Source organism: Drosophila persimilis, unplaced genomic scaffold, assembly GCF_003286085.1.
Source record: "Drosophila persimilis strain 14011-0111.01,24,50 unplaced genomic scaffold, DperRS2 tig00000000-arrow-pilon, whole genome shotgun sequence".
NCBI classification, from domain to species: domain Eukaryota; kingdom Metazoa; phylum Arthropoda; class Insecta; order Diptera; family Drosophilidae; genus Drosophila; species Drosophila persimilis.
The window spans coordinates 13,647,600-13,662,106 of record NW_020825288.1 but is presented as its reverse complement, the minus strand read 5'-3'; the positions used below and the strand labels follow the sequence as shown (position 1 = coordinate 13,662,106).

At 43.0% G+C, this 14,507-nt stretch overlaps 1 protein-coding gene across 3 annotated transcripts in view; it reads right to left on the bottom strand.

The window, feature by feature from the left end:
- Nucleotides 1-14,507, bottom strand: part of LOC6588468 (forkhead box protein O) — a 37,527-nt gene that overhangs the window by 5,361 nt on the left and 17,659 nt on the right. For 2 of the 3 annotated variants that reach the window (XM_026994989.1, XM_026994992.1), the window contains exons 5-10: nt 4,923-5,215; nt 3,140-3,412; nt 2,667-2,871; nt 1,769-1,946; nt 1,522-1,646; nt 697-1,465 (exon numbers count right to left, since the gene is read on the bottom strand). In XM_026994989.1, coding sequence (XP_026850790.1) covers nt 1,025-1,465; nt 1,522-1,646; nt 1,769-1,946; nt 2,667-2,871; nt 3,140-3,412; nt 4,923-5,215 — 1,515 coding nt within the window. In that variant the 3' untranslated portion in view covers nt 697-1,024. The remainder of the gene's footprint in view (nt 1-696; nt 1,466-1,521; nt 1,647-1,768; nt 1,947-2,666; nt 2,872-3,139; nt 3,413-4,922; nt 5,216-14,507) is intronic. The other variant, XM_026994996.1, reaches the window with a different exon arrangement.

Here is a 14,507-nt window from a genome sequence, read left to right as displayed (position 1 = left end):
CTCGGGACACGGGAGTCAAATTAGCGCGACTTGTGGAAGGACATTTGCCTGCCCACGGGCCACGGGCCAGGGTCCACGGCCCACGGCTCACGGGGTCCACGTATCCATGCATCGTCCGTTCGACGTTCGAAAAGTGGCCTCTTACATATTTTATGGCTTAGGTAAATGGACTTAATTTGCTATAATTTGAGTGAGCTCCTCACTCACGAGGGGCAGACACATGCCATGCCCAGCCACACCACACTTTAAAATCGCTCAAATTGAAAAGGACTTAAAGCGATGCCTCTTCCATTCGCTCCCGCCAATGTATTATGATAATTGAACGCGTGTAATTGCCCTCAAGAGCGGCAGACAAAACAAGAAGCTCACAAAAAAAACAACACATAATAAGACTCCACGGAAAAAGGAAATCCACGAAAAGAATGTCCATAAAAGATTCATGGCAAGTGAATCATGAAATGAAGTCAAGTGGAGACGATTTCTATATAAACAGGACACGAAAAAAAGGCGAAACCAGAAAGGAAAATCTTTAAGAATATTTCGGGGGAGGTTGGTTGTCGTCTTTTTTTTCCATATTCATAAAATGTGCCGTGAAATGACATTATTAACATAATTTATGCTGTCACATTGAATGGCTTTTAGGGCGGATGGAAATTGAAAGCGACTCCCCGCTCTCATTGGGCGCTCGTTACTCACTTTGTAAACTTTTTAGTGGCGGTCCAGCTGCGGCGACTCCTGCTCGTACTTCCTTCGTACTCCTTTCTGCATCCTACATCCTGCTTTCTTCTCCTTGCTTACTCCTTACTGCTCACTGATCCTGCAGCTGCTCCGTAACCATTTCCGTATCCGTTTCCCATCTGCGGCTGCTTATAAAACTTTACACTATTGTCCTTAGAATTAGCGTTTTAAAGCGTTCCATTGGCGTTCCAAACACACACACTCACACACGCACACACACACAGACATTACATACACACAACACATACATGGATCATCTCGATCGATGGTAGCGATCGACTGGATCCTAATGCACCCATGAGGGCGGCGATGTCACCACACTGGGCTGCGAGTACTGTACCCGTGCGGCATTCAGATTTGTGGCTGCCGTCTGTGTGGCCAAGTCGAGGCTGCTGTTGCTGCTGTTATTATTATTGTTGTTGTTATTATTGTTCAGCAGCAACTGTTGCTGATGCTGATGGTGCTGCTGCTGCTGCTGTTGGAGATGCTGTTGCTGCTGCTGCTGTTGCTGTTGCTGTTGCAGCTGTGCCTGCAACTGATTCAGCTGCACGGCGGCACTGAGACTGCTGCTGGACAAGGTGGTGGTGGAGCCGCTCAGATTGCTGCTGCTGCTGCTCAGCGTTGTACTATTGTTCACCAGGCTCACCAGCGGAGCATTCGTGCTGACATTGGCCAAGGGTATATTGATGTCCAGCAGGCCATCGTAGCTCATCTCCTGCTGCAGCAGCTAGAATAAAATCATGTGATTATCTCTGATTAACAAGTACAAATCCTTTCACTTACCTCCTCTACGTTGCACTCCAGGTTCCCCACCGGAAAGTTCTCCAAATTAAATTCGTCTATCGGCTGCGCCTCATTGTTGAGCACCTCCAGGCATTGTCCTATCAAAGTAGAGGCGCAGTTATTATCTATGGCATTTGACATCAACATTTGGCGGTTAGAAGAAGATTTGGGAAGAAAGCAGGATAGGATACAGATAAAAGAGTTGTTGCACTTTCACACAGAGCCCGTCGTCGTTGCCGTTGCTCACCTTCAAATTCCACTTTCACCTGTTGCTGTTGTAGCTGCTGCTGCTGTTGCTGTTGCACGAGCAGATCCGAGGAGCCATCGAGCACCACATTGCTGTAGGTGTTGAGCGAATCCGAAGAGGGCTCGCTGTTGGGATACGCGGGCGACATTGTTGTGGTGACTGAATTGGGCGAGAGTCCCTGTTCAAAAAAGAGCAAAGAGAACAAATTATAATCAGAGCCCATGAACTCTCATTGTCATTCCTTTAAAATCTTTTCAATCAGAGAAATAATACAATATCTTACACTGTATAGATCTGCTTAGTGATTCAATAACAAAGTATTGAAGAAGTGTTTTTACACAAATCCATATGACATAAAGGAATTTAAATCTAAAATCATTACAATCACAGTTGAGACCATTAAAGCACTGCGATTAAAACTATTGATCACAATTATTGCATAATTAAGATTGTAATCTCAGTGAAATGTTCCAACAAATGACGTAGCATTGCTAACTAATAGTCGGAGATTCATTTAGAATGCATCAAACTTGTTTATGCATAAATTGAATATGTTTCCCCATTAATTCTGTATCCTATTCAGAAGTATTCAGAAATAATCCCACAGTCTTACGAGCAGAGACACTGGATTTACTCAGGAATTCCCAATTGTAAGTAATCCACTCCGTAGAGTCCGTATAGCCCCACTAAATCACATCACAGCCCTCTAGATTCTACGATTCTTTGATCTTATCTTATTGCCAGTATTGACGATCAGACGATTCTCAAGGTCCCTAAGATAGGAGTCGCAGTAAACTCTGATTGAATCAAATTGTACGAGTATCCCTCCGTTCAAATAACTCACTCCGAATGATGATGATTGATTCCATTGAAATAGTAGTAGATTGTTGGTACTTACGTCCCGCGCATTGTGCAGGCAGCTGCAGTTGAGTGATCGGTGCAGCAGGCACTGGGACTGTGACTGTGGCTGCAGCGTCTGGTAGCCGCCGGGGGCGGGGCCGTTCAGCGAGTAGGATGGCTGCTGCTGTTGTTGCTGCTGGAGCTGCGGGGGCTGGTAGGGCGGCGGCGGCGGCTGCGATGGTAGGCCCGAGGCGGCGCTGAACCTACTCCAGCCGTACGATCGTTGAGTGGCAAGAACGAGAAGAGAAGGTGACTTTATAGACATGTTTTTTCTATGGATAACCGATGGGAATCGACTGTGGCAAGACATGCAAGGCACATGCACATGTACGTGTACGTGTTGTGGCATGCAACAATCAACGCAAAAGGAACAACATAAGAGTGTGTGTGTTTGGGAAGTGGGGTTACATGGGACGGCACACATAAGGTAAACCAAACGAAAGACACTCTCAACACTCATCGAGAACTGACCCTTGCTGCTGCTGCTGTTGTTGTTGCTGCTGCTGTTGTTGCTGTTGCTGCTGTTGGTTGCACAGCGTCAGCTCGTCCGCCATGGAGCCCGTGAGCTCCTCGAGGGCCTGGGCATGGGCCTGTGTCATCGTCGTATTCTGGTAGTCAACCGGGAAGCCCCAGAGATCCTGGGGCTCGAGATCCTGGGCTCGTATCGGACTGAGGCGTCCGCAGGAACTGGCATTGGATGAGGCGCGCTGACGGAAATCAGGCGACAATTGGAACCCGCCGCCGCTTCAATATCGCACACAAAAACGCAGAAAGAAAACGGAAAGAAAAACAAAAAAAGAAAAAATTGCGGATAAATTATAAGAATAAATGCAAAAAACAACAAATCAAAGGACAAAACTTATATGTAGACAAGACTGGAGGACGGACGGTTACGAGGTAAAATGAGATCCAAAAGTGACTCAAAAGAGACTCAAAAAATTCTACAAATCAATCGCACAACTGAAGCTCAAGCGCCGATTGTTGAGTGTTGATTGAATAAACTTCTAGCCGATCATGCTCTATAAGCGATACGTACTAAGAGCTGAGATATATACTAATTTAACTTAACTAAAACAACTATTATTCTACACTACTTTATGCAATAAGATATCATGCTTAAATTGTTCTTAAACCTACAGTTAAATGGGTACTATTTGGGCTATAAAGTAATAACAAAATTGGTAGTATGCATATTTGACCCTTTCCTACAGTTCTACAAGATAAAGAATCGATTCGTGATGCATGGCAATTCTCTCACAATCTTCTGTGTCAGTGGCGAAGCGTGCTTTAATTTCCATTCCCATGGCTCTGGGGCAAGGCACTCGTTCATCGCGTGTGAGACAATGCGAATGTAATCATAGGAAACGGCACTCAAAGTGGATCGATCAGCTCACCAACAATTAATCGATTAGCAGATGGCACGCTCACAGTTTAACGATCATTTTTAAGATCAATTGAATCGAAGAAGGAACACTGCCAGGGAAGACAAGTACTCCGATCGATTGAAGAAGATCTATAATATATCAGCGATAGATGAAATGATGCTGTCCGTAAGGACAGAAAGTCTGGAAAATATAGAATGCCCGTCGAAGGAAAGGAACAGGATCGATGAACATATCGATAAATTGCGATAATTATCGCCAGAAGGTCCGAAAAATATATATTACCCGTGGAAGGAAAGGAGAGACTGTTTTGGTTCGATATATATATCGATAAACAGCGATAATTGTCGATAAATACCACAAAAAGCTGATAATAGCTGATATAGAAGGGGATATTCAAGGGAAAACCTTTTCTTTTGTGAATATTGCCGAGTAAAAAACATTTTTTAATGTTGAAATTTCATTTAATATTTAAATTTTGAATTATTTTAACATTCAAATTAATTCTTAACTTGCTTCCTTTATTTGAAGACACCAGCAGACTCACGTTGCCCCTATAAGGGACCTAATAATAAGGACACATTCTTGTGTTCATAATCTTTCCTTTCGGCATTGCGATGTCCTGAGGCTGCGGCAACAGGTTGGAGGTCGAAGGTCCGTGAATACTGTGTTTGCTGGAATTGCGGAAGCTACAATTATGCCATACGTAGAACGAATATCTTTCGGAAAGATCTTAAGGGGTCAATGGGCGCCAATATATTCAACCAGCTACATACGAAACTCTAGTCATAGGAACTACCAGCTACAGGATTAAGCGACTAACTAATTGTAAACGAAGAGTCTCCTTTTGGAGAGTCACATTTGATAGTTACCTGTGCAGCGGACTCTCCGGAAAGTGATCCAGCCCCTCGCTGACACTGCTGCTCGGCGAGGGTGTGGCATCGTTGAGTCCCACCACGCCCGCCTGCCGCAGGGCCTCCACCCGCTTCTTGGCCCGACCGCGACGCTTCTCGTAGCGCGACGTCTCCATGGAGGCGGCACGGCGACGCACCGACTTGCCCGGCTTGGCCTCCGGATTGAGCATCCACCAGGAGGACTTGCCGGTGCCCTCGTTCTGGACGCGCATGAACCGATTGTGCAGCGACAGATTGTGCCGTATAGAGTTCTGTAACGAGCACAAGAGAAATTGGAGTGAATTTTTTAGAGAAATATCTTTTGCAAAATTTGCAAATCCCCAAGACAGAGCGAGAGACGTAACGTTCGCTCGTTCGTTGAGCTGATGTAACAATTTGTAAGCAATTTCTATGACCCCCCCATACTCCCAATCGCGAATACTTTCCCCCAGGCTCCCTGTGTGTGTGTGTGTGTTTGCTGCGTTTCCTTTTGCCGGTTTTGCCATTCAATTGTCTGTCGACATTTTTATGGTTTACAGGGCAAGGCAGGGCAGGGCACGCATACCCTCCTCTAATTGGAAGACGTCTTCACTAGACCTCGTCGTCGCAGTCGTCGCAGTCGTCGCAGTCGTCGTCGTCGCCTGTCAATTCATATTTTCCAGCAATTGTCATAAATAACCGCGTGTAAGCAGCGTAATGACAGCAAATCGACATTCGACTACACCAACATCCAATCCATACACAAGCCCCAACCCGAACCCCAGTCCAATCCGAATCTATAACTCTGTCTAGGTACTGGGTACTGGGTCCAACAATTACATGTCATCGTGTGCAAAAAGTGGAGTGAAAATGGGTATAAATAGAGAAGAAACAAATGGAATCAAACACGTTTAGTGAGGATTTGTCATCGGGCTGGAAAAAAAGATTGAAAACCAGAGAGGGAGAGAGAGAGAGGACTGCCAGCAGAAGCTGAGGATGGACTAGCAGGTTGAGCTGGGAAAAAAACGAAGATATGAGCAGGAAGCTAAATGGAGCATTACAAAACTAAACTAACTGTAAAGGCAACTTGCCACAGATTCCACCCACCCGCATAGACACCCAACCCTGCCACACAGCCACATCCCAAAAAAAAAAAAAAAAAAAAAAAAAAAGAAACGATTGCGACGCGTCGCGACGCGAGGCGGCACATTGGCGCCATTTATCACCGTTGCCACAGGACATGTGAGGGGGTGGGTGGTGCACAGACGCCAAAACCTGTGCACAGACAGTGCCCCTCCTTCCCCACCCCCTCCCCACTCAGCAGACTTTTCTAATACTTTTCATGGATCTGCTTTACTCCACAGATACTTTTTCCTATGAAAACTTTTACTTGGCGTCAGTCAGTGGCCAGGAGTGAGTCTCTCTCCCTCTCTCTCTCCGTCGTCCTGTAATGACATTTTCTTCTTTGGGATTTTCTCCCACTAATTTTACCCCCTTCGTCCATAAAGTTATCATTTTTATTTAAATGTTTAAGTGCCCTCCCAATCCTCCCATATCCCACTGCTGGCTGTCGTTTCCCTTTTCCTTCTCTTTCTCCAAGTAAACATTTTCAAACATTTTCTTTTGGCAAACGTTCTGATTATGCTAATGGCCAGATTGTGGAATTATCCGAACCAACATCCGCCCAGAAACAGGATGTACATATACATCTACACATTGGCGTGGGTGAGTAACGGGCACTGTATCTGTATCTGAGAAAGAAGTTCTCGATTCTCGCAAGATTTGGCAAGGGGTTAAGTGAATGGAAAGGCAAAAGGTTATGTCATATTTTAGGAAAGTAGGAGGTATTCATTTCAAAGGCAATTGCTAAGCAATTTGTAGACAACTTTATGGGGATGTATGTTTCGCATTTCTGCGATATTTTTTATGTGAGAAACTTTCTGAGAAAGATAATTATGTGCGTTGTCCTAGAATGTGGAGGAAATTGCCTTTACGATGATGATATTGTATAACAGGGGCAATAGAGTAACGCGCTTTCAAAATTCGATATATATCGACTGAGTATCGGGTGTCTTAGGGTCAAGGCACGTGTTCCGCGACTCTCAAAGATTTGACTGGCCTGCAAACCGTCTAGATTAATGCCTTCATGTCTTCTAACGATTTTTGGAACCTAATCTGTAATTGTTGTTCTTTTGAAGCCTTACAAATTCCTCACAAACTAATTTATGATTCTTTTAGAAATGCTCAAGAAAAATTGTAAAAACTTATTAGTGGCATTATGCAAAATGGTTTAAAGAAACAAGATGGCCTTTAAGAACAGTCAGCAGCACCAGCAGGCTGGCTGGCAGGCGCTTACACGCTCAAGGCCATAAAATCAAGGCAAAATGCAAACAAATGGCATTTATAATTTATGGCACACACTTCATTGAATATTCATAAACTTAAATCTGGCCAAAAAGCAGCAGCAGAGAGCACACACATACCCACAATTCATCTAACTAATTGGGACTATTAAATCGAGAGAGATATGAGAGAGAGACTCCGGCGACAGCGACCACATGCCGGCCCCCAAAGAGACCAGCCTCTATTCCCCTCTGAGGAAAGTCCTTTCCCCCCTCTCGCACTTGGTTACCATGGAGCTGCATTATGTGAATGTGTGCCTAGCCATCCGATGGAAAGTATCCAGATATAGGTCATCATCAAGCCACCACCCACCACCCCAACATTTCGCATCCATGGCAAAAAAAAAAAAAAAAAAAAAAAAAAAACATATATATATTGTATGTATGGGGAAAAACTGCGACAAAACTGGGCTTCCATTGAATTTACTTTTCGGAGCAAATGAGCAAAGACCCAAGGAATGGAAATTTCATACCAGTTGGAGTGTCGTCAAGGATATGCTGCCAGTAGACCCCAGTATCCCTATTGTTCCGTGTTCAATTAATGTGCAACGAGCGTGAATCACAATGGAAATCGATGGGTGGAAATCGTAGTTAAAGTTCCTTCCCCCAATTACAATTATTACAGCAAAAACTTTTTGCCTTACAAGAGGGGAGCTCTGATTCATTTCTTTATAATTTATATGAGTAATTGCCAGAGAGACGTGGGGGACGGGGGGGGAGGGAGCACTAAAATATATTAAATCTTGCAATCTTCTTCTGCTTCGACTGGGGTGCCCCAGCGTCCGGGACTCCACTTTATCTCATGATACGCTGTCATCTTGTATCAAATATGCATATTTCATGGGGCCATTCAGCCGCACGGAGGCTTGTACTGGAGAGCGGAATAGCGGAGCGCATTCCGTGGGTGAATCGCGACATGTGGCGCTAACTGGGTCGCCCCCGTCATTGCGGCAAGTGGCTGTTGAAAGAGGGGCAAGGGAGCGGGGGAGAGACATGTACTAGGTGGCGATACATTAGAAGGGTCTGGAAAGCAGGAGGTTTACTTGTGGTATTTCTAGGGGTTTCCTTTAATAAACATGGGACTATGTTAGAAAGAACTATTGATAGGAAAATCTCTAAGTAAATTCATGAAGTCTCCTAGAACTTATTAACATACCTTTAAATCAAAGTCTTAATCAGGATATGTTTAAAAAATATCTTCATCTAAAAGTTGCACTCCTTAAACAATAAAATTAAATCCCTTCCGCTTAGAAATTTAAATTCTAAACCATTTCAAACAAAAAACCTTTCAACACGCAGCATATCAAATGTTTTGTGGTTGTTCGCATTTCAAAAAATTCAACAAAAATCTAGCAAAAAATCCCACAAAAATAGGAACAAAATGGTAAAAAAAAAAAAAATCTTCATGGGAAACCCAGATCTATATCGGTTTATGGTAAAAGGTTAACATCAGAAAGGTGTAGAGGGGGGAATGTAGTGTAGGAGTAATCGGGCGAAAGAATGGGAATCGCGCCAATCCAATGGCCGAACAGCTGCAGCGATTCTCACACACAAATCAAATGAAACCCCAAAGTACTCCAATGGACTCGCAAATACAAGCACACACACACACACACACACACACTGGCAGCGGGGAAAAAAACGAAAGATTATTCGCATTTAGATGTGAAATTGAGATATAAATTTTTGAAACGACACTCTCCATGGCTCCCACACCACCCCACGCTCTCTCTCCCCCAAAACGTGGGGCAGAACGGGTGGAACGACATTGGCATTGGCCCCCCCTGCACCCAGCACCTCATTCATTCAGCTAATTGCTGGCATGCCACCGACTGGACAGCAGTTAAAATTTAATACCAAAACGAGTACCAAACCCCAATGATATTTGAAGGGGGATTTCAACTGAAAGATACCCTATGAATCTCTGAGAATAGAATATAAGAGAGATAGATTATAGGCTTAGGGTTATTATTGCTGGACAGAACAAAGAGATGTTCCTTATTAATCGCAATAAATGTATTTATTAACAGATTGTTGTCACTTGAGATCTCATCTCTAGAAATCGAAGATGTTAGACATAGAACGAAGAAGAAATTAAGCAAGAAACATCGAAGCATAGCTACCCCCGTAAGAACAGTGTTTCCTCACAGGATGTGTGAAATGGGACCCGCAAAAGTTATTAAGTTTATTAAAAACCCATAAAATAATAGTCTCACTTTAATGAAGCTCTACTGATGCACAAGTATATATAATTCTTTGGTAGATAATTCTTAATGAATCAGACTACAACTCATATGCAATTCTTAGGAAATTTTGCAGATAGATAGAACGCAGACTACAAGCACAAATAGCTTTACAATCTTTATGGAATTTTCCCTAGACAGAATCATGAATGTAACAAGTATGATTCCGAAAGCCATTCAGAGTCGGAAAACTTACATATGTTCTTCAGAAATAAAACAGGATTGGATATTCTTCTTAGATCTTAATGAAACATTAAATATCGCTAGATAATGGACATATCTGGCAAAGATAATGAACAGATCTGACAAATATAATGACTACATTATTGTTTTGCTGGAGACCATACATTTTTTATGGATATTCTAAGGCATTCTGTAACATATGTTACTCTTAGAATTTCACATCCAAAACATATCGTACATATGATATATCTCATAGAACGACATGTCTAGATCGGTCTCCTCTGTCCATCCTCTGTTCATCCCACGTTCATCTTCTCATCGTCCCACAACCCAAACAAAAACATCAATATACCCTTGAACTCCTTAGCTAAAGAGCAAGGGAATAAAAAAGAACACCATTTCAATGGTAGCAGCGGCAGAGCCGTAAGTTTGGTTTTAGATTCGATTTTTTTCAAGTCAAAAAATTTAATTATTTGAGCAAAACATTTTGTAAACAGTTTCTGTTTCTGTTTCAGAACGGTACGGTACGGTTACGGTGCCCCCAAAGACTAAACAAATCGGAGCGTAGGATTGCGATGCGATGAGAACTTATGACGATGGTGGGGCCTCAGCCTCGACCTCGACCTCTGGTATGCTCTGGTCTGTCTGGTGTGGCTGCAAGCTCTGTTTACCGAAAGACTAATTAATTGTTTAAACAATTTCAAGTTTGCAGTCAAGATGGAAACAGATGAGATTCGATTCGATTCGATTCGACTCGATTCGGCTCGACAATTGTTTACCCAAAGAACGAACGGATCGAAGAGCGATCATTGACAGTGGCCATTAAATTGCAAATGAGTTTGAAATTTGAAAAACCATTTGGAAACTTATCACGAAACAGTCGCTGCTTGATTGGATTCCTTATAGTATGTAATTTATGGCGCGTGTTTGATAGCAACTCAAGTAATTGATTAGATAATGACCCCCAGACAAAGACCCACAGATAATGACCTACAACAAGGGAACATTCACTGGGTGGGTTTCCTTTCCCTAGAAATACCTCAAAGATATGAAAAGTAGAACAATGCCATTGTCATCCATCAAATATTGAATTAAATGACATTTCTGGGTTTATGACGGATCTTGAGGGATTTCCAAAGAGAACTCTTTAAAGTCTCTCCTCAAACATTTCGCACTTTAAAGTAAACATTTCTACCACTTCTAAAATCAATATTTAAACAATTTCTGTATTAAAACGCCATTCAATTCGGCAAACAAAAACGAACTTCAAACTGTTCAAACTAAATAAAAGAGCAATAGGCACACGAGTGTGCGAGCATGCGAGTATAGTGCGGAAAAATGTTCCCCCTAGCAACTAGATATAACCCAGCCATCCCTTGATATCGCCAGCAATACCCCCCCCAACCCCTCCCCCGCTCATGGGGTCCCCAAATATTGTAAAGATACGGAGCGTACGAGTATGTGGAACATAAAACAGGCAGACGGTGGCATTATCATCGGGGCAATGATGATGTGATGATATGATATGGAATTGCAAAACTTTTCTTTTGCTTTTGTCTGTGTGTCTGTGTGTTTCGGTTTCCCTTTTTTTTCTGGCAAACTTTTATGCATTTTTTTCTGTTGGGGCGACAAAGCCTGCGCCAAACAAGGATTAATCGCAGGACACGTCGGCGCCTGCGTGCCAAACGGAAACGGAAATCAAATGACAAACAAAAATGATAGTTTCCCAGCCGCAAGTCAATCGAAGGAGCACCTGAAGAAAGGCGAAAGAACCTTTAAGCAGCGGGAGTCCTGCAAGACCTGGCTGTCCTTCGGCCTGGCTGTCCTTCGGTCTGGCTGTCCTTCTGTCTGTGTGCCTGTCATTATGTGTCTGCGGTACAAGTGCACTTTATAAGCAGTCCATAAGTGTCGCATTTTGTTGGCGACGACAAAGGACACCAAAGGAATGAATTGAAAGAAAGATTCAGGGGGGAATTGGTAGACGTTTGGATGCACTTTCCTGGGGGGGAACGCAAAGAGTGAGAGAGAGAGTTCCCATTCAAAGCTCTACTCTGCTGCAGAGCTGTGTATAAGCTAGGAACTCCTTTGGTGAGTGTATAAATCGGGCACAGGAATATCCTCGAGTGGAAGCAATCGAGCTATAACTGGAAGCTCCACACAAAACTTTTGCAATTGCACTTTGGCCAGCGAAATCGGGCCAAATGATGTGCAGTTTCTGTCAATATGTGTGTCTCTGTGTGTGGGCGGTTCGAGGACATTGCCCCAAAATGTAAGCAATCGTAATACTCGTCGAATTGAAGCCAAGTTCATAAATGTGTTTGTCGTCTGCTGCTGCTGTCCATGCCGGCCATTCATTCCTTTGCAATGTTTATGAAGCTGGTTTGCTCTGGTCTGCTCTGTTCCCAGTGTGACATTCATTAAGTACGAAATAAGTGTGGGGAAATCCCTTTCTTCGTTGGCTGGTGGGTTACTTAGTGTCCCCTGATTGATTATGTGACTGAATTTTGGGGCAGCCTTAAGGCTTGAGGCTTAAAGAGAGAGATACGAAATTAAATAATCATTTTTCCATTGCCATTTTCCTTTAAGGCGGAACTCCAACAAAAAGAAAAAAATTACTTTATTTACGAGCTTGTGTGTGTGTGGCCGCCCCATTAGTTTGCTTCCTTCCTTCCGGCCACACACTCCCCGTTTTGGCCATTAACTGGACATCCATTGAATGGACGCTCCCCCCGCCCCCTCTTGGCCAACTTTGCAAATGATAAATGTGGGTGGAACTTCCAGCAAGTGGTCTTTGAGCGACAATCAATGGGTTTTGGAGTTGTCATCGTCTGTCTAGGCCACGCCCCCCACTACATGCAGACGCCTTTTGGCCATAAACTTTTGAGAAATTATAATTTTATTATCTCAAGAAAAAGGTTATCGAAAAACGTTTGGTCCATCGCTTCCGATATTTCAGTAATCTCCACTTTCTTGGCCCTACTTTTGTCTTAGTTTTATAGCCTCTCCACGGGAGGTACGTCGCCCCTGAAGTTTGGTTGATTTTATGGCTTTTTTTCTTATGATTATTGCATATTTATTGCGTACCAGACGCTGGACTGGACTACGTTCTGGCCTCTGGCTTCTGGCTCTGATGACGAGGCCGCTCCCCCTCCGGGCAACACATGAGATAATTTCTCAATAAATAATTTGCAATTTTTTATCAAACAAAAAAAACCAAACCAGTTTCAATTTGCGATGCCTTGATTGCAGTTAATATACATATTTATATATCACACAATTTCGACTCTATAGAAGGCGCACAAATACGAGGACAAACTTTGATATTTATTTGAGAAGAAGAACAACCGAACAGCTCCGTATACATATTAATAAGGCTTATAAATATCTGTTTACATTTTTTAAAAACCAGTCCAAATCTTGGGAATGGACTCTCTAATACCCAGTAATCCGTTGCTTTGCCTCCTAGGAGTATGCCCTCGATGGCAGGTGGATCCAGTCTGGTGCTTCTACCGAATATACCCCTGTACTCCTTCAAATACTGGGTATCGAGAGTCATCATTTGTCGAAACCAGAATGTGTGGCATACTCGTAAAATTCTGCCACTCAAAATTGTGTTACTTTTTGTTCCCGTCTGTCCCCCATAAAACCGAAAAGTGCGCAACATTTTCATAGCCCAACGGACTGGGGACTGGGGATCAGGGATCGGGAGCGTGTTGTCTCAGGGCCAGACACTAGGCGGCAATGCCAGACAGCGAGACGAGAGGGAGGCCTCCCTCCTGCCTTCTGCCTTCTGCCTCCTGCCACTTGCATTCCGCGCTGTGTTTCGTGCATAAATCGTAAAATTCTAAGCAGAACATAAATTCTACAATACTCATAGATACATCATGTGCGCGAAATTTACAGCCCGGAAAGGGGCAAGTGGCAGTGCGGTGGTGGTGTTAATTAGTACAACAAATTCCGTCGTGGGGCAGGCTGTAAAAACGCACACAACCCTAACCTCACACAATGCAAAACCGAGTGCAAAGTGTACGGGTATGCGAGTAAGTATAGCATAATTTATAGCCCCGCCGCACAGTTACGATCTAGACAGAGGATCCCCGAGCGAAGGGCCGGATGAATGATGCTGTGGGGTCCGTCTCCGACTGTGGATTGCAGTGGCGAGAACATGTTTTTAGGAGCTCCAAATCTTTGAATATTTTCGAGTCATATCGAAACATAAATCATTGAAGAATGCAGTGGCTATAAGAGATATTCCGAGCAGTGGAATGCGAGTATTTGGGAATGGAAGAACTGTTTTGGTGGGCCTATCCCACTCGAGATCGGTTGAACGTACTTATAAATGAAATGATTAGGATAAAGATCATTTGAACATAATTGGAAACGCTTAAAGGCATTTATTATTACATATACGACTATATATAGACTATAGATAGACTGATAGACTATAATCGATCATATCTCGGGATCTTTTAAAGCAATTTTGGAAAGATTTAGTATTTATGTAAATAAAACTCTAAAGAATGTGTTGCAATAATCTCAGCGATGATATATGTATGTAAGTATATTGCATATTTCCATCTATAACTCAGGATCTTTTGAAGCAATTTCTGTAATATTTGGTATTCATGTACATGTAGATAAACCGATAAAGAATGCATCATGGTATTAGCTGAGTGATTAAATATTTGTATGGCATTTTATGAGTTCCAAGCCTATAACATATTACTGATATAAATATCATTCCATATATGTATTTA